This window comes from Mustela nivalis (assembly GCF_964662115.1).
Source record: "Mustela nivalis genome assembly, chromosome: 18".
NCBI lineage: Eukaryota > Metazoa > Chordata > Mammalia > Carnivora > Mustelidae > Mustela > Mustela nivalis.
The window spans coordinates 12447120-12467030 of NC_139037.1; the positions used below are offsets into that span (position 1 = coordinate 12447120).

A 19911-nucleotide genomic window follows, 5' to 3' on the forward strand; every position below is an offset into this window, starting at 1 on the left:
AAGCGGCGCCCAAGAAAATGCCCGACGGATTTATGGGTAGTTTTTTTTTTTTTTTTAAGTACACTTTAAAAGGTCTGTTTGATTTCTTTTCTCCTGGGAAAGTGACGGGCATAAGGTATGTTTAACTAATTTTCAATGTCGAGTCGAAGAAAGAAACATTTAAAAAAATTACATATATATTCTTCAGGCGCCGGTTGGGGACTTCTTATACGTCGCGCGCCCGCCGGAAGGTCCCTGCCTTTAGAGCTAATGGCGGACGCCGGTAGGTTGAAGCTGGCGGTGGCTTAGGCCTTGAAAGAACTCAGCATCTGTCGGATATCTACGCCATCCTTCCTGCTGCAGGGTAAAGAAGAAGGCTCCCTAGTTTCCCGGACCTGGGGAGGCAGAGAGCGGTCATAGGAGGGTTGGCCGGGCTTCTGGTCGGGTTTTGAAGCAGCCTAGGCCCGTAAGGTCCAGGCCAGGGAAAAAGGTGGAGGGGACTGCTTGGGTACGAAAACGACTTTCAGGAGTCGTCTCCCACTTCCGTCTCCAAGGTGGGAACGAATTCCGGATCGAAGTAAGACTTAAAGAAATTGCCCGGCTTTTAGGCCCTGGGGGTGGGTGAGGGGAGGGGTTAAGATGGACGTAAACGACACGCCAACTGTAATGTAAGGTGGGAAGACTCCGTGTGTTGAAAGCGTAAATAACGGAAACAGTTTTTGGTGCCAAGACCCTCTTTTGAATTCGTGTTTTGGTACTTGGGCAACTGTTTCCTTCGCTGATTTTCAATTTTATCATTTGCAAAGTGGGGGACACTAGTATCTATTCTGAAGATTTTGTGAGGTTTGAATGCGGTGATGTTGCTTTGGCACAGGGAGAAGGGATGGAGGCTAGAGAATGGATGGAAAGGAGCTTTTTGCTGTGCTTTTAAAGAATTGTGAACCGTGTGTGTGTAACCTATGCAAATACAAGAACGTGCAGAGCTGCTTAGTTTCTTGACAGTAAAGGCACACAGTTTCTTAATGGTACAGATCCCAAAGATTTTACCACTTATTAATGATCTCAGGCAGGTGATTTAATTTCTTAACCTCAATTTCCTCATCTATGTAATTAGTATAATGAGTTATTTGTAGGTAGTATAGATGTAGTTAGTATAACTCATTAGTATTATGAGTTATTTGTAGGGATTTGTAGGGATTAGAGGCAAAGTATACAGCCTGGTGCATGGCATATAGAATGCTCTCTGGTTATAGATATCATTATTCGTCAATAAGCCTTACTGTATGGGTTCTGCCCTTCAGCCAGAAGTTCCTTTGCAGAAATGTCTGTTAAAGTAAGTCTCCCAGCTGATATTTTTGTGCTTTTATGTGCTCTTAGCTTGTTTTGACTCCGTACAACTGCGGCCTGATTGTGGAGTTGTGAGTATCTCAGTGTTGCTGCCATCATGTTCCTATACAACTTGACCTTGCAGCGGGCCACAGGCATCAGCTTTGCCATTCATGGCAACTTCTCTGGTAAGATATCCAGTTAACTTTCTTTCTGAATTAAACTTTTTAAAAAAAAAAAGATTTTATTTATTTGATACAGAGAGAGACTGAGAGAGGGAACACAGGCAGGGGGAATGGGAGAGGGAGAAACAGGCTTCCCGCTGAGCAGAGAGCCTGATGTGAGGCTCAATCCCAGGACTCTGGGAACATGACCTGAGCTGAAGGTGGGTGCTTAACGACTTAGCCACCCAGGTGCCCCCTAGGACAGAGTTTAGAAATAAATGGTATATATTAGATAGCAGCTTTAAAAGTTGTTTGAGATAATCCATCGAACTGCACAGGTAAGAATGTGATTTTCTAGTATAAAAGCTTTCAGGCTGAGCTAAAAAGAGCCTTTGGAAATCATTAATTCTATGAAGTTAAACGTATGTTAATAATGACTTGTAGACAACTCCCAATTACGCAGATTGTTGGCAAATTTTAGAAAAATAAAAAGGGTTTTTAAAAAGTACCTGTTGAGCATTTTTCTAAAAAGATTTTCTATATTTGTGAGAGAGAGAGTGTGCACATGCATACATGGACACACGCAGGAGGAGGGACAGAGAGAGGAAGCCTGAGGTGGGGCTCCATCCTAGGATCCTGGGATCATGACCTGAGGCAAAGTCAGATGCTTAAGTGACTGAGCTACGCAGGTGTCCCTATGTGCCTTTTTTTTTTTTTTTTTTTTTAAGATTTTATTTATTTGACAGAGTGAGAGGGAACACAAGCCCGGGGGAGCTAGAGAGGGAGAAGCAGGCTCCTTGCTGAGCAGGGAGCCCAATGTGGGGATGGATCCTAGGATGCTGGGATTGTGACCTGAGCTGAAGGCAGACGCTTAATGTCTTGAGCCACCCAGGTGCCCCTGTGTGGCCATTTTGTAAAAGTTTTTCTTTGATATCACTTTTGTTAAGTCTTATCAATTCTAGGAATGAAATAGAATTAAAAAAAATACCCCAACTTAATTATATTTATCTTGAGTGGCATTTTGACCCATCCAGTTTACTTTTTGGACTAGTTCTGATTATTCATGATCTTTATTGTTTTGGTGATCTAGGAACCAAACAGCAGGAAATTGTTGTTTCCCGTGGGAAGATACTGGAGCTGCTTCGCCCTGACCCCAACACTGGCAAAGTACACACTCTACTAACTGTGGAAGTATTTGGTGTTATCCGGTCACTCATGGCCTTTAGGCTGACTGGTGGCACCAAAGACTACATTGTGGTTGGCAGTGACTCGGGTCGGATTGTTATCTTGGAATACCAACCATCTAAGAATATGTTTGAGAAAATTCACCAAGAAACCTTTGGCAAGAGCGGATGTCGCCGCATTGTTCCTGGCCAGTTCTTAGCTGTGGATCCCAAAGGGCGAGCTGTTATGATTAGTGAGTGACTTGATCTATTAAGTATATCTTTGAGACTTCATAGATTCTCAGTTTGGGGTAATAGTGCTGTGCTTTTGGCAGTGTGCCTGTAAGTTCCTTACCTGGGTAAAGTTTGGATCACATTTGGATTAATGCCATGGTTTAAAGTTGCTTTTCCTTTTAAAACAATGGCAGTAGTCTTAACACACCTTTTTTATTTTCTTTCTGGTTGAATTAGATGTTTTTCCCATTTCTGTGTAGCAGAAAACCTACAATGAAATGATTGTACATAATTAGGCAGTAAATATGGTTGCTTTCATCAGCCTGAAGTGATGATTCACATTCATGTCTCTTCTCTGATGTATCTCTTGAAGAAACTTCTGTGTATCTGATCAGGCCTCCAGAAGGCAACTCTTTTGACAAGTCACAAAATCATTAGATTTAATTCAGAGAATAAAGCTGGCAATTTTAGGAATTAATGTTTTGTTTCCCAGTATCATTAAATATAGGGCACGCTGAAAAGTTTTCTTGAAGAATTAGTGGGATATTAAGATCCCTATTAGGAAGGAAGGAAGTAAAGTTCTATTGTCTATTTTACTGATAGTAAAATCCTAATTAATACACTTGTGGAGTTAATGTTGGCAATTAATAATTTTAAAGAAAGCATTGTGATGCGAGTCTGGCTGTTCTATAAGCCCTTCTTTACATTTTCTGGAAATTTTATTTGTTTTGTCTTCTTTATCTGTAGGTGCCATTGAAAAACAGAAATTGGTATATATCTTAAACAGAGATGCTGCAGCCCGGCTTACCATTTCATCTCCCCTAGAGGCCCACAAAGCGAACACTCTAGTATATCATGTGGTTGGAGTAGATGTGGGATTTGAAAATCCAATGTTTGCTTGTCTGGAAATGGATTATGAGGTAATGGGGACTCATTGATTCCCTGCTCTCTTCCTCTTTCCCCCTTCTTGCTTCTCCCCCTCCCTCCACACGATGGTTCCTTTGATTCATCTCAGTGCTTTCCTGATTATTTCTTCATTGTGTTGTCTTGCAGTTATTTTGCTAACAAATCTTTTCTATTTTCCAAATGTCTTATGGGGAGTCTTTGGAATGTTTCACAGCTTAACTTTAACTGTATAATAGCACCTTACTCCGATTCGAACAATCTCCCTATAAAAATGGTATTTTGGGGGGAAGAGCTGTTTGAAAAAGGAGGTGAAACTGTATGTGGGACTTTTTTTTCAGGGAGGTAGTGAAGGTTGGGGCATACTATTCTTTGCCTTGAATGGAAGGCTGTAGCCTTCATTAGCGGGAACCTTGATCCCCAAAATAGAAGACCCAGGTTTGTGTTCCAGCTCTGCCATTACTTAGTAGTGTGAACTTTGGTAAACTGACCTTTGCTTCCCCACTCATGAGGTGGAGGGATCCTAATGCTGGGTTTGTACCATTGTCCTTTTTTATAGGAAGCAGACAATGATCCAACAGGGGAAGCAGCGGCCAATACTCAGCAGACTCTTACCTTCTATGAATTAGACCTTGGTTTAAATCATGTGGTCCGAAAATACAGTGAACCTTTGGAGGAACATGGCAACTTTCTTATTACAGGTATTTTTTTTTTTAAGGTTTTTTTTTTTTTTTTTTTTTTTTTTAATTCATTTGAGAGAGAGGGAGAGAGCAAGAGCAGAGGTGGGGAGAGGGAGAAGCAGACTCCCCACTGAGCAGGGAGCCCATTGTGGGTCTGGATCCCAGGACCCCAGGATCATGACCTGAATTAAAGGCAGAGGCTTAACTGACAGAGGCACCCAGATGCCTTTACAGGTACTTTATTCTCAGAACTACTCTGTACGTTTTTGCTTAGCCCATTTTATATGCAAACCTAGGAGAGTTTACTTACGAGGGTTTGGAAACTACAATCTATTTGTGGTAAATCTAAGTACCTTGCCTATGTTTCATGGAGTGGCTGACTCTTAACCTTCTAATGGGGGCAGAGAAGAAAGGATGGGGAGAGTACGCAGCTTGGAACATTGATCACTGTTGGGTGCTCCGATATTTCTACTGTAGACAGTCTTTCACTGTCATTAAGAAAACTAAAACCCAATTCTTTGAAAAGACAAATGAATGTCCATGAATTTAAAAACTTAGGTGAAATAGAAATGTTTTTGAAGGCACTTCCCAAATTGACCCTATAAGAAGATAAGAACCTGAATAGACTAGCATCCATTAAGGAAATTGCAGCAGTAGTCAGAAATGCTCCCCAAAAGATTTAAGGTCCAGAATTTTTAGGGATCTTAAATTTCTCCAGAGATAGGAAAAAAATAAAAAACTCTATTGTACCTCTTTATGACCCTAATGTAACTTAAGTATCAAAATTGGGAAAGGTTAGTAACAAAAATCTATGTATGTTGGTTATGGTTATAAATACCAAAACCTAAGGTCTTAGAAAATTGAAGTCTGCTTTAAATGCATCAGAGCTAAGTAGGATTTTTATAGGTGTTCAGAGATGTTTACGATTAGAAAATCAGTATCCAGGGTGCCTGATGGGCTCAGTCAGTGGAGCATGTGACTCTTGATCTTGGGGATGTGAAGTTCCAGTTCCACGTTGAGCTGAGAGATTACTTAGAAAATGAAACCTTGAAAAAGAAAATAAGTGTCAGTTTAATTTATTATATTAAAAGACTAAATGGGACATGTATATTTGTGGTCCTGTAAGTTTCTTCCCCACTGTCTTGGGGAAGACAGTGATTCAGTCCTTTTTGTGTTGAGTCATTTGCACTTGAATTGATGTCTAAAGTGAAATATGCCCTGTTGGGGAAGATTTTGGAGAATAAGATAGCACTTGTCTTTGAGCATTAAATCTTAATTAAAGAGGCCATGTATTAAACAGAAGAACCTTGGACAATAGATTACACATCTCATTTTCTGTAACATTACCATATGTTTTGCTGTCAGGTCTTCATTTGTTCACCAATTTTTTTTTTAAGATTTAATTTATTTATTTGACAGAGAGATCACAAGTAGGCAGAGAAGCAGGCAGAGAGAGGGGGGGGAAGCAGGCTCCCTGCTGAGCAGAGAGCCTGATGTGGGGCGCCATCCCAGGACCCTGAGATCATGACCCAAGCCGAATGCAGAGACTCAACTCACTGAACTACCCAGGCGCCCTGCCCTGTTCACCAGTTTTTTTTTTAATTATTATTATTTTTATTTTTTATTTTTATTTTTTTTTTAAATTTTTTATTTTTTATTTTTTATAAACATATATTTTTATCCCCAGGGGTACAGGTCTGTGAATCACCAGGTTTACACACTTCACAGCACTCACCAAAGCACATACCCTCCCCAATGTCCATACTCCCACCCCCTTCTCCCAAACCCCCTCCCCCCAGCAACCCTCAGTTTGTTTTGTGGGATTAAGAGTCACTTATGGTTTGTCTTGTTCACCAGTTTTTTATTGAGCCTCTACAGTCAGTATGTGCAGAGTCAATCTTCTGCATGAAGAATTATATGTGGTGTCTCCTTTAATGCAAGGTTGAGTCTGGTGATGAATATGTCCAAGTAACAAAAAAATTGCCAGAGAATGTATCAAACGCCATGACAGGATAGAGGAGAGGTCTCTAACCCAGGGAAGGAAAGGAATATGTTAGAGAAATCTTTCTGGAGAAGAGCTCTATGCTGAGACTGGAAGACTAGTTATTTAGGTATTGGGTGGGGGTTGGAGGAAGGAGTTTCTGTTGTGGACAAGGAGAGCGAGATGCACAAAGGCCCATGTACAAAGAAAGAACATTGTTCGTTCAAAGAACTTTTGGAAGCTCATGGATCAATAGAACTAAAGGGCTGTGGTGGGAAGGTAGCTACTGAAGGATTTTATTTAACTTATTTTTTGTTGATGTGATTGAAGGATTTTAAGCAGGGAATAATCTGTTAAAGATGAGTATTTTGGAAACATCACTTCCTTACATTTTGGCTAATTAAGTGGAGGATAAGAATGTAAGCCAGATTGGGAAGCTGTTTTACTAACTCAGGGGATTGGCAGCATGAGCGCTGCTAAGAAGGTAGACTCAGAGCTGTGAGGGGACAGAGACTTGAAGAGGAACACCCAGGTTTCTGGTTTGGTCTGTTGACTGATAGTGGTGTTCTCTGAGATGGAGGACCCAGGAGGTCGAACAGATTTGGGAAGAAACTTGAGTTTGTTCATGAATACAGTGTATTTTTAAGCTGCATGTGGAGTATCCTTGTAAAAGTGTCCAGTACACAGTTGGGTTATAGGGCTAAAGATGAGAACTGAGTTTTGACTCAGCTAGAAATTTTAGATGCGGCATCATGTACCTGCACAGGCTCAGGCTACCCGAACTGCACTCCATCCTTGTCTTATGCTAGTATCAGGGAAAAAGAAACACTTTGAATATTTCTTAGTCTCAGGCACTTACACCTTCATCCAGGTTGGGCTGAAGGAGAGAAGGAACTGAAAGCTAAATCGTAATTCATATTACATTGTATCATTGTTAAGTTCTGGTTTTTTTTGTAGTTCCCGGAGGGTCAGATGGTCCAAGTGGAGTGTTAATCTGCTCTGAAAACTATATCACTTACAAGAACTTCGGTGACCAACCAGATATCCGCTGTCCAATTCCCAGGAGACGGGTAAAAATCTTTGCCATAAGAAAAGATGCTGGTGTTTGTGAAGTTAATTTATTTTTTGTAATTACAGTATAGCCTCTTAGTTTATTTGTTGTGAGGTTTTAGTTTCTTTGTAAATGTTTGTAATAAAACTTTTTTTTAAGGATTTTTTTTATATGATAGATCACAAGTAGAGAGGCAGGCAGAGAGAGAGGGGGAAGCAGACTCCCTGCTGAGCAGAGAGCCCAGTGGAGCAGAGTCCAGTGCCAGGCTCGATCCCAGGCCCCTGAGATGACCCGAGCCAAAGGCAGAGGCTTAACCCATTGAGCCACCCAGGCGCCCTGGTGAAGCTGGTATTTTAGTGAAAGCAAAACAGATTTTTTGAGAAAAGGAATTAAAAACATGGTTTCCATTTCAGAAGAATCTGTGGGTGATCAGTTTGAAATTCCTGCATTTCTAGTTTGAAGAAGCCAGACATATTTATTGGAGATAGATTGTTTCCTACTGTTTTGTCGTTTTTCCAACGTACAGGAAATTTTAAAGAATAGAAAAATGAATTCCTGTTTGTCTTTTATATACAAAAAAAGATGCACCAATTTAATGTTTTATTGCATTTGGATTTTGTTCCTTTTTTTCAAAGACTTAATTTGTCAGTGGTTGGGGGAGACAGATAGCACACAAGCAGAGGGAAGCTGCAGGCAGACGAAGAAGCAGGCTCACTGCTCATCCCTGCTGAGCAAGAAGCCCGATGTGGAACTTGATCCCAAAACCCTGGGATCATGACCTGAGCTGAAAGCAGATGCTTAACTGGCTGAGCCACCCAAGCATCCCTTGCGTTGTTTTCTTATGCTGTATCTGTATACATTTTTAGACAAACGTTTTGGAAATAAGTTGCAGTCATCATGACATTTTAAGAATGTCCTAAGATATATCTCCTAAAAAGAACTTCTACTGTGTAACCACACTACCAATGTCATGTGCAAGAAATATCCTGTTTTGTGTGATACAGTTATCTTATGTACAGTTCATATACCAATTTCTCTCATTGTCCTCCTCAAAGGTACCCTTTTACCTACTTTTTCTGCCCTTTTAGAATATTTTGTCTCACCTTTGTTTGCTTTTGGTCTTTTATTGACTTTTTTTTGAGGGAGGGCTAATTTTCTTGAAGTTTGTCCCATTATATTTTTCCATATGGTTGTATCCATGTTAATATTTTTTGACAGAAACATTACAGAAGGAGTGGCATATTTCCAATTCTGTCACATTAGGGGTACAGAATGTTGGTTTGACTTGGTGATGATAAATTGTTAAGGTAGTGTCTGCTTGTACTGCTTAATTGTGAAGGTACCTTTTCCTTTTTGTAATTGGTGTGGAAGCAGGTGGTGAATTTTGAGGTGGTAAATAGTCTTTTCCCTAACATCTTTTCACACAGTGCGTTTCCCCTCAGTTCAGTTACTACGTTGGTGGTTAAAAGTGGTGTTTTATCAATTTTAATCTTAACAGTGTACTGTGGAAATTATTAAGGATATGCAAAGTAGAATATAATGGACTGTATATCCAGCTTCGGTTAATCCCGTTTAATCTCTGCTTCCTCGGTCTCTCCTTTCACTCCTCGTTTTATATCTTTTTAATATTAACTTACAGGTCCTGGGGTTGAATCTTACAGGTCTTACTTAGTTGATCTAATATATGATATCCAGATAAGAGTCCATGAATTTTAGGAAATCTGAGAAGAAATCTGTCAAGTTAAATTCTTGGTAAGGGGTGGGAAGTTCAGTTTGGCTCATCAGACATTTACTGAGCACCTAACTCTTGTGCATCGTACTTGGTTTGGGGAGTATAAAAACATATAAAACATGTTTTGCCCTCGAAGAACTAAGTCAGTGGGAGAAATACAAAATGTTGGAAACCTTAAAAAAAAAAAACCAGCCAGGATTATAGTGAAAGAGTTGCCTTGTCAGAGTTAAGGAAGATGATGTGGAACAAGGCTAAAGAAGGACAGTTTGGATGGTAGTGTCATGGACATGTAAGACTTTTCTTCATAGTCTGAAATGATGGCTCTTTAAATTTCATATCTTTGACATTTTTCTCTGAAGAAAGTTTTTTTCTTACTCACTGGATCAGAATGTAGAGTGAAATTGTGGCGCCTTTTTTTTTTTAATTTTTAAAGATTCTATTTATTTATTAGGGAGAGTGCATGCACCAGCAGGCAGAGTGGTCGGCAGAGGGAAAGGGAGAAGCAGGCTCCCTGCTGAGCAGAAAGCCTGACTGGCAGAAAGCCAGTCCCAGAACCCTGAGATCATGAGCTATGCTGAAGGGAGTTGCTTAACCAACTGAGCCACCCAGGTGCCCTGTGGCTATTTTTTTATACACAGGCTTTGTCACATAGTTATAGTAAACAATAATTTTGGCTACTGCATTTTATATTTTGGCGAACAGGCTTCTCTGGGTCAAAACTTATAAAGGACTGTGGGGTTATTTCTAGGCCTTGGGTGGGTGACCTGTATGATCCCTATTGGTAAGGTGCTGCGTTCCCTAAGTAAGTAGTACTCATTTCTAAGTTGTTGGTTTTATATTTGACTTTGCTAGAATGACCTGGATGATCCTGAAAGAGGAATGATTTTTGTCTGCTCTGCTACCCATAAGACCAAATCGATGTTCTTCTTTTTGGCCCAAACTGAGCAGGGAGATATCTTCAAGATCACTTTGGAGACAGATGAAGATATGGTAAGCAGACTGTGGATGGAGAGGGGAAAAAAAGCCATGAAGAAACACTTCTGTTAGGTTAGTCTGGTTTGATAAAATGTCCTATGGTATTCTAGTTTTCATATATTTAAATAATCTTAATTCAAAAACTGGTACTTAGGTGTACATTTAAGGTTTACAGAGTGGTTTTATAAACCATCTTCAAAACTACTCTGAGATAGGACAGTTAATACTTTACAAGTTAATAAAATGGAAGTAATATCTTAAAAGGTGGTTGTCTAAGGTGTTAAAGCTTTTTATTTGTGCGACTAGTATAGAAATGTAGGTTTTCTCTGGTTAACAGATTCCTGGTCTGGTAGTCTCATGTATAAGACTGAGTAATGCCACTTCTGGTGAGTAGCAAGAAAAAGCTCTTGATGTCTATTGAAAGCTGGTAATACACATGATCACTGTTTTCATCCTGTATAGGAGCTCTGTGAACAACTGAGCAATTTTTTGGATACCAGTTCAGCTCAGGAGTTGGCAGATTTTTTTTGTAAACGCCCAGTAATAAACATTTTCAGCTTTTATGGGCAATATACTCTCTGCCTCAACTATACAACTCTGCCATTATGGCACAGAAGCAGCTATAGGAAGTACATAAACAAATTAGGCTGGTCTTGGGTTTTAGTTTGGTAACCCTGGATTTAGATACTGAGGACAGTATTTTATTTGCTCTTCTGCTTCTGCTGTCTTACAGTACTGGGCTACCTTCTGTGGCCTAGCTTCACTTGCCTACATGGTAGAATCTTTTTTTTTCTCTCCCCTCCAGGTTACTGAGATCCGGCTCAAGTATTTTGATACTGTGCCTGTTGCTGCTGCCATGTGTGTGCTTAAAACAGGCTTCCTTTTTGTAGCATCAGAATTTGGAAACCAGTGAGTAATCCTTTTATTACCCTAGTTCACCCCCGTTATTATAAAAGTTGGCAGGAGGGAGATGTGGCTCTAAGGCCAAAGAGTTTTCCAAAAGAATGTTCTAGTTTCTTCAAAGGTTTTGCCCTTCTTTCCCCTTTACATTGTTTTTCTTGGTTATTTACTCTACTTCAGTGACTTCAGTCACTATCTTCAGGTAACTGCAAAAGTAGCTTCAGAGGTGATCTTTCCTGAGCGTCTTGCTGGACATTTTATTGAGTATTTGTGAAACTACTTTCATGTTCTACCAAGGCTTCACTTGTACAAATCTAACGTTGAAGCTTGTCAGTACCCACAGCTGCCTGGCCATGTCACTAACCTTCCCAACCTCAATACTTCTGTTAATGGCTAATGGGTGAGTTCTAGCAACTTGAGTTTAACATCTAAATTTTTGTGGACAAAAAACTACTTTCGTTTGAGTGCTAACTTCTCTTTTTAACTTCTTTATCCCTTTTTTTATAGTGCTAGTCTAAACTATTTCACTAGTTTTCTTACTACATTTCATTGTCTTTTCCTGTAAAACTTGTTAAGCAGCTAAGACAACCTTGATGAAATCCTTTCCCTTATCCCTGTGTTAAAATCTTTGATGACTTTTTATTACCAAATGGATAAAGTCTGAACTCTAGCCTTGAATTTAAGACCAATATCTAAGTCTTCAAATTACTCAGTGACTTGGTCTTGCCTTTTATTTTTAGTTTAGGTCTTGGCAGTATTTGCTAAAGTCTCTGCAATCACTTAACTAATGCTGTTTCCTCATGATTAAAATGAAGTCGTGTCTAGGATTCTAGAATTCTATCCCATTTCTGCCTTTCTCCAACTGTTTTTCCTTTCTTAGACATTCCTGTTACTCATCCTTACTGACTTTATCAGAATTTCATCCTGCACTTATGAATTTAAACTCTGGCTGTATTTGATTAACACACAAAGATGCACCCATGATATTCACTGTAGTGCTATTTGTGAACTCAGAAGTATAACCTAAATATCCCATCAGTATGGGGCATGGTCATAAGATACGCTGCCACTAAAAATGTTTTCTGTATGCTAAATGCAGTGTATGGGTTTGTTTAGATCCTGATCTAAACAAATCAACTTTATAAAAATATTGAGACAGGCAGGACACAGTTAAGCATTTGACTTGATTTCAGCTCAGGTCATGATCTCAAGGCGGTCAGTTTGAGCCCTGCACTAGGCTCCACATGCAGTGCGGAGTCTGCTTAAGATGGTCTTCCCTGGGCACCTGGGTGGCTCAGTTGGTTAAATATCTGCCTTTGGCTCAGGTCATGATCCCAGGGTCCTGTGATTGAGTCCTCCATTGGGCTCCCTCTCCCCTTCTTGTTCATCCTCTCTCGCTTGCTCTCTCTCTGTCTCAAATAAAACCTTAAAAAAAAAAAGACACTCTCTCTCACTCCCTCTGTTCCCCTCCCCTGTGTGTGTGTAGGCTTTCTCAAATCTTTAAAAAGTGATAAAATATTGAGACAGTGGTAAAATTTGAATACTACTTGAAAATATCAAGAAATTAGTATTATTTTGGAGAAATGGGAAATAAAATAAGACTGGTCATGGGTTGACCTTTGTTGAAGCTGAGGATTGGGCACATATGGGTTCATTAATTATACTGTTCTCTCTTACGTATGTGTTTAAAAATTTCCTTAATAAATAGAAATTTAAGTGAAAAATACTGATCTGAAAAATATTTTAAAATACACTGCTTATTTAAAAATAACTTTTTTTTTAGAATGATGCAGTTCTTTAAAATAAAATTACATACAAAAACTAGGAAATAAAAATACTGGAAGTAGATCCAGTGAAATGTTATTGTGAGTATTCTGGGATACTGCTAGGATTATGGGGGATTTTTATTATTTGCTCTTTTACTCGTTTCCCAAAACTTTCTGGTTTGAAATTTATTTCTTGGGGCAGAGAGTAGAAAGACTGAAGTATACAGGCAGGTACTTATCAGACTGGGATGGGTTTGAGCTTGTGAGAAATTATCCATTGAGGCTGAACTGAAGCTGAAGTCTGGAGCACTTAAAACATGCTGATTTGCATCCTCAGGAACAGGTACTGTGGGTATTAAATCATAAAGCAACCTATTTATCAGACCTTTAGCATTTAGTATTTACTGTTTTCCATGCACTGTTCTAAGTGCTGCAAATAACATAATATCAGTGCATAACATTCTCAGAGAGACAGTGCCCTTACCTCAGTTACACTATAGGGAATTGGGTCACAGAGCATTTGTGGAAGAAATTTGTTCCGACACCTAAGTCCCAGACCATCTGGTTCCAAAGTTCTGCTCTGAACCACAACACCCTAGTCACAGACACTTAACAAGATTTAACCAACCTTCCTTCTAATGGGAGGTAGTGAGCCTAGCATCCTTTTGGTTATCTGGCAGTTAGTAGATACTGAAGGTATTTTTGTCAGGTGGACTCTATCATCTGTGTGTACACCTCTTGCCTGAGTGAGGAATTTATACTAATTAACTTTTTATATGTGTATCTTATATTTTCAGTGCTTTTTTTTTTTTTTTTTTTAAAGATTTTATTTATTTATTTGACAGAGAGAAATCACAAGTAGTCGGAGAGGCAGGCAGAGAGAGAGAGAGAGGGAAGCAGGCTCCCTGCTGAGCAGAGAGCCCGATGCGGGACTCGATCCCAGGACCCTGAGACCATGACCTCAGCCGAAGGCAGCGGCTTAACCACTGAGCCACCCAGGCGCCCTTCAGTGCTTTTTTTAAATTACATTTTTTTTAATACCTTGTTGAAGGATAATCTATTTCCTTCTTTTGTAATTTAGCATAGAATCTGATGTGTTTACCAAAAGTGTTAAATGTTGAGGTTTATTTGGTAAATATTTCTTGAATAGCTATGTATTTCAGATGTTGATTTAGTCATTTTTATTCTGCTTCTAAAAAGCTAAACTTACAGTTGTTTAAAGTGCTGTATATTAAAGGCCCTGGTCTATTACTTAAAGGGTTAACGTGACCAGTGATTTGGTGTTTCTTTTTTTTTTATTTTTTAAAGATTTTATTTATTTATTTGACAGAGAGAGATCACAAGTAGGCAGAGAGGCAGGCAGGGAGAGAGAGAGGAGGAAGCAGGCTCCCTGCTGAGCAGGGAGCCCGATATGGGACTCGATCCCAGGACCCTGAGATCATGACCTGAGCCGAAGGCAGCGGCTTAACCCACTGAGCCACCCAGGCGCCCCTGGTGTTTCTTTTTTAAATTGAGCTTCCCAAAAGCTAAGTGCATACTCAGCTTATGATGGTATATTGTTCTAGATTATCTACTCTTAAAGTTCCTTTACCTCTTTTTTTTTTTTTAATTTTATTTATTTATTTGACAGAGATCACAGGTAGGCAGAGAGGCAGGCAGAGAGAGAGGAGGAAGCAGGCTCCCTGCTCGGCGGGAGCAGGGAGCCTGATGCGGGACTCAATCCCAGGACCCTGAGATCATGACCTGAGCCACCCAGGCGCCCCCCCCCCCTTTTTTTTTTGTAAATCATTCCACTAAGTATTATTAGCTAGATTACAGACAAGAGAAGGACAGAATGCTTACTACCTTTGATATGTTGATGTTTTGTTTCTGCGAATGATACTGTAATGTCTGTATGGGGAGTGTTTTGGGGAATGATACTGTGATATTTGCATGTTACTGCAAAGTGACCACCAGTTCTTATTTTCTGTTAGACTTGGCCTGGTTTTGGTTAAAATAGGAAATGGTTGTAGATTTTGTTTGGATTTCATTTATGTCATTTTATTTTAGGGACTTATGTGGAAGTGATCAAATTTTTTTCACAAATTTTACAAATTTCACAAATTTCTCTGTGACACAATTCCCTAAAGTGCAGTTGGGATTTTTAAAAAATTTTATTTTGTATATTCCATTTTATTTGACAAACACTGGTCTTCCTAGGTTCCGTGTATACGCAGTTCTACATACTCATTGTGTTCTATGGGACGGTACTATTTATTTTTATAAATTGATACAAGTGATGAACGTACAGATTAAAAATATGTAGCTGGTTAAGAGGCAGAGCTGGGATTCAGACCTAGGTACTCTAGTGGAAGCCAGGTGCTTTTAAACACCGTGGTGCTAAGGTCCTTTACTGTACCAATCTGAAATCAGTAGTCTTTTTTTTTTTTTTTTAAAGTGATCTGTGCCTAACCTGGGGCTTGAACTCAAAACTCTGAGGTCAGGAGTTGCATCTTCTATTGATTGGGCCAGTCACATGCCCCCTGAATTCAGTAGTCTTAATTTTTTCATCCATTCTCTTTTAAGAAAGAAGACCTGACTTACATAAACAGATTTGAAACTAGGACGCTGACTTAATAGTGCATGTTAGAATTTTGATTAGATCTTTGGAAAGTGCTTTCTGAGTATTGTGTTTATGGTAAACATAATCTTTAGGCAGAAGGTTTTTAATTAAATTTTTCTGTGCTCTCCCCAGTTACTTATATCAAATTGCACATCTCGGAGACGATGATGAAGAACCTGAGTTTTCATCTGCCATGCCTCTGGAAGAAGGAGACACATTCTTCTTCCAACCAAGACCACTCAAGAACCTTGTGCTGGTTGATGAATTGGACAGCCTATCTCCCATTTTGTTTTGCCAGGTGTGGGTCTTTCCAGTCACTTCCACAATGAACAGTACCAGCCAAATGTTTTTGTATCGGAATGAGTTGAACGTTTTAACTGCAGTTAAATTAAGATATAGTCTAAGAATGAGGTTCATCACTGTATCTGTGGAAATCACCAGAGTGTAAAGGTGAAGCAGTTAAAGGTGAAAAGTGGAGAACTAAAAAGCACTCCATCAATCCTTAGACTTTTAATTTTTAATTCTATAACTTGTTTTCAATATAACAATTCTAAACCATACAAAAGGTAAATGGTAAAATTCCTACTCCCAATCTTATTTTCAACTTTCTATTCACCGAGGATGCCGCTATTAACAGCTTGTGTTTGCTTACAGGGATTTTCATTGGATCTGTCAGTGCATGTATGTGTTTGTGTGTGTTACATGTTTCTTTTTTTCTTTTATTATTTTTTAGAGAGAGAGTGTGTGGGGGGTCGGGTGAGGGGAGAGGAAGAGAGAGAATCTGTTGCAGGCTCCAGGCCCAGCACAGAGCTCTCTGATGCAGAGCTTGATCTCAAGATCTTGAGACCATGTTCTGAAACCAATAGTCTGACCCCTTAACCCACTGAGCCTCACCCCTTTCTTTTTAATGTAAATTGACTCGTGTACTTCATAGTGTTCTGGAATTGATCTTTTAGCACTTAATAGTTAGGAATATTTATCGTCAAGGAACACCTCTATCTTATTTTAACACACCATTTCTTAAAATTCTCCAGAGTCCTTTTGATCAGTCCGGAACAGCTTTTTTAAATACATTCTCAGGGAGGAATCCAAGGTAGCCAGGATGGGGACTGTGCCCCGCTGGTGACACTCAGTTGTAGTAGGAATTTTGCCATGCCTTTGTATCCTGGATTGCTGGAGTTTGAGTGACCATTAGGCACCAGCCCCTGTCTAGTTGATCACACTTTTAATGAAGAGAGGTTTGTTTACTGAGTGCTTGGAAAATGAGTCAGCATTAAGTCACTATTTCTGGTAAAATTAACCATTCTTTTTTTTTTTTTTTTTTTTTTATTATTATTTGACAGAGATCACAAGCAGGCAGTGAGGGGGGGGCAGGCTCCCTGCTGAGCAGAGAGCCTGATGCAGGGCTGGATTCCAGGACCCTGAGATTATGACCTGAGCCGAAGGCAGAGGCTTTAACCCACTGAGCCACCCAGGCACCCCCAAATTAACCATTCTTGACATTAACTGCTTTTGTTCTTTCTTTTTGAGAAATTAGCCCTGAGGCAGTAGAAAATACTAAGTAATTCCTAAATAGATTGTTAGTGATTCTCCCCCCCCCCCATTGGAATTTGAAGAAATAATGGTATAGTTTGTAGATAAAGGATAAAATTAGCAGAAAGTTCAGGTGTCTGTAGTGGGGCTGAGTATTTTTTTGTGCCATGGTGTCTTTACTAGCCTGGTGAGGCAACTGGATTTCTTCTTTGAATAATGTTTTCATATTTATTTATTTTTAAAGATTTTATTTATTTAGAGAGAAAGCACGTGCATGTGTGCGCGCACATGTGAGCAGGGGAGGGGGCAGAGGGAGAAAGAGACTTTCAAGCCAACTCTGCAGTTTGGAGCCTTATGTGTGGCTCAGTCTTATAACCCTGAGATCATGACCTGAGCAAAAATCAGGAGTCAGCCTGAACTACCCAGGCGCTCCTTTTGTTTTTTGTTTTTTTTTTAAAGATGTTATGTCTGAATAATATTTTTAAATGCATGTAGTAATAAACATAAACCAAGATAACAAGGTATTTTTTCAGTTATGAAAAAGTAATTGATGTGCTTCTTTATCAAGGCTTTATTTAAATAACAAGATGGTGCATTTGAAGTAGGTGAGTTAATTTTTTTAAGGAAGAGATCATTGTGAAGGCTGTATGCACTCAATACACGTTTGTCTGTGTTACAGTAAGCTGTATTGTCTTACAGTTAAGAATTTTCACTTGAACTGACTTGTTTGACAAAACTAGTACAAATGATTGGACTCATTATTGACCAAAAAATGTACTGGAAAGCAGCTAGATGTCTGGGATACCAACATAACACATGTCTTCCCCGTTTGGTGCCTGAACAGTCAGGTGTTCCCCAGTGGCTAGTGAGTTACATTGTAGGAGTATTTGTTGATAAGGCAACTTCGATAATGTGTAGTCTAGCAGATCTGTTGAAAGTAATTTTGAAGTAGTGATGAGAGGAATAATGGGAGGTATATAAATTTTAATGTTATATGAATAAAGTCATTTTTATTGGTGACACAGTCACTGATACTGTAATAATATTATAGTTTATATTTTTAGTTGAAAGGATATACTAAATTTCAGTTCAAGGTTCTATAACACTCTTTTTACTAGCTATTAAAAATTTTGCTAACTGAAAAACTGATACAGGCCTTTCTTTCTTAGTAAAGTTTGTTGCTTCAAACTGGTTTGCTTTTTCGAACACGAGGGTTTTCCCCATAATGCTACACGGCTTGTAGCCAATATATAATCTTAGTAAACTAACAAGTACTTTGTCCCCCGAGAAAATCAGGTTTAGTTTTGAAAACCTGGTACAAGTAGACTTTTTTTTTGCCTTTTTCTCTGTTCAGATAGCTGATCTGGCCAATGAAGACACACCACAGCTCTATGTGGCCTGTGGTAGGGGACCGCGATCATCTCTCAGAGTCCTAAGGCATGGACTTGAGGTAAGCTGGCAATTTTTATTTAGATCATCTGCAGGGTTTGGAGAGAAGCATTGAAAAAGCAGCTTATGGCTTTATTCTAGAAGATAAGTGATTAATGTCTCTGTGAAAGAAAAAATGTTTTTCTTTGTCCTCTTTTTCTGTAACGAAGTTTAAATTTCTGAATCTTTATCTTGTTAGTACAAGAGACACATTTTTAAAAATTGGCGAATGGGGTTGAAAGGGGGGGAGATAACCCCTACTGGCTCCACATTAACCAGCTAAAACATGGAGGAAATCTGCATGGAGCATTTTATTCTCTTCTAATCTTGGTCTGTATTCAAAGTTTTTAGGTATTAATGTGTTTTATTTATTTATTTATTTTTAAAAGATTTTATTTATTTATTTGACAGAGAGAAATCACAAGTAGATGGAGAGGCAGGCAGAGAGAGAGAGAGGGAAGCAGGCTCCCTGCTGAGCAGAGAGCCTGATGCGGGACTCGATCCCAGGACCCTGAGATCATGACCTGAGCCGAAGGCAGCGGCTTAACCCACTGAGCCACCCAGGCGCCCTATTTATGTGTTTTTAACTATATTAATACTGTATATTTTATTAAGTTTATTTTTTTATGTTGTATTATTTTTAATGTTTTTTTTTTTTTTTTTAAGATTTATTTATTTGACAGGCAGAAATCACGAGTACGCAGAGAGGCAGGCTGAGAGAGGAGGGGAAGCTGGCTTCCCGCTGAGCCGAGAGCCCGATGCGGGGCTCGATCCCACAGCCCTGGGATCATGACCTGAGCTGAAGGCTGTAGTGGATAGATCAGAATTTATTTAATTCTTTATTGCTGGATCTTTTAGGTGACATGGACACTCAAATCCCACATCCTCTTGGTTCTAGAGTTGATGCTTTTTTTTAGCAAGTTCCCTGGGGTTGATTCTGTTAAGAGCAAAATAAAGCTTCTTACGGCAGTTTGCTTTAGAGTTGGGGGTTGGCACGCTATAAGCTCTCAGTGACCCACTGCCTGTTTTTGTAAATTTTTATTGGAATACAGACAAGATGACTGACCTTGGTTTTGAATTCTGGCTCTACCACTTAGTAGCTATTACTAAGCTTTTGTTTCTTCTTCTATAAAATGAGCTTAATAATAGTATCTGTTTTAAAGATTGTTGTGTGAATTAAGTGAGAGAATGCATAAGAAGCACTTAGCTCAAAGTCTGGCATAGAGCATCTTTTTAATTTATGCTAGCTATTAATACTGCTGTTTCAGGGTATTTGAAAATTTTTTGGCTCTGCCAAAATACTCATCAGGCTAGTAAATTTTTAATGACTTAAATCCAATATATACTAACAGTTTTTTTTTTTTTTTTTTTTTTTAAATTTTATTTATTTATCAGAGAGAGAGAGGGGGAGAGAGCGAGCACAGGCAGACAGAATGGCAGGCAGAGGCAGAGGGAGAAGCAGGCTCCCGGCTGAGCTAGGAGCCCGATGTGGGA

General features: G+C 39.3%; 1 protein-coding gene across 2 annotated transcripts in view; it reads left to right on the forward strand.

Annotated features, from left to right (window-relative positions):
• The first annotated feature begins 45 nt into the window (after nt 1-45).
• The window catches only part of SF3B3 (splicing factor 3b subunit 3), a 43125-nt gene continuing 23259 nt past the window's right edge, over nt 46-19911 (forward strand). Inside the window, exons 1-11 of one of the 2 annotated variants that reach the window (XM_082712194.1) lie at nt 46-115; nt 188-343; nt 1357-1493; nt 2560-2886; nt 3614-3786; nt 4329-4470; nt 7388-7500; nt 10066-10203; nt 10994-11097; nt 15589-15754; nt 18344-18439. In XM_082712194.1, coding sequence (XP_082568320.1) covers nt 1424-1493; nt 2560-2886; nt 3614-3786; nt 4329-4470; nt 7388-7500; nt 10066-10203; nt 10994-11097; nt 15589-15754; nt 18344-18439 — 1329 coding nt within the window. In that variant the 5' untranslated portion in view covers nt 46-115; nt 188-343; nt 1357-1423. Of the gene's footprint in view, nt 344-1356; nt 1494-2559; nt 2887-3613; nt 3787-4328; nt 4471-7387; nt 7501-10065; nt 10204-10993; nt 11098-15588; nt 15755-18343; nt 18440-19911 lie in introns of both variants that reach the window. The other variant, XM_082712195.1, reaches the window with a different exon arrangement.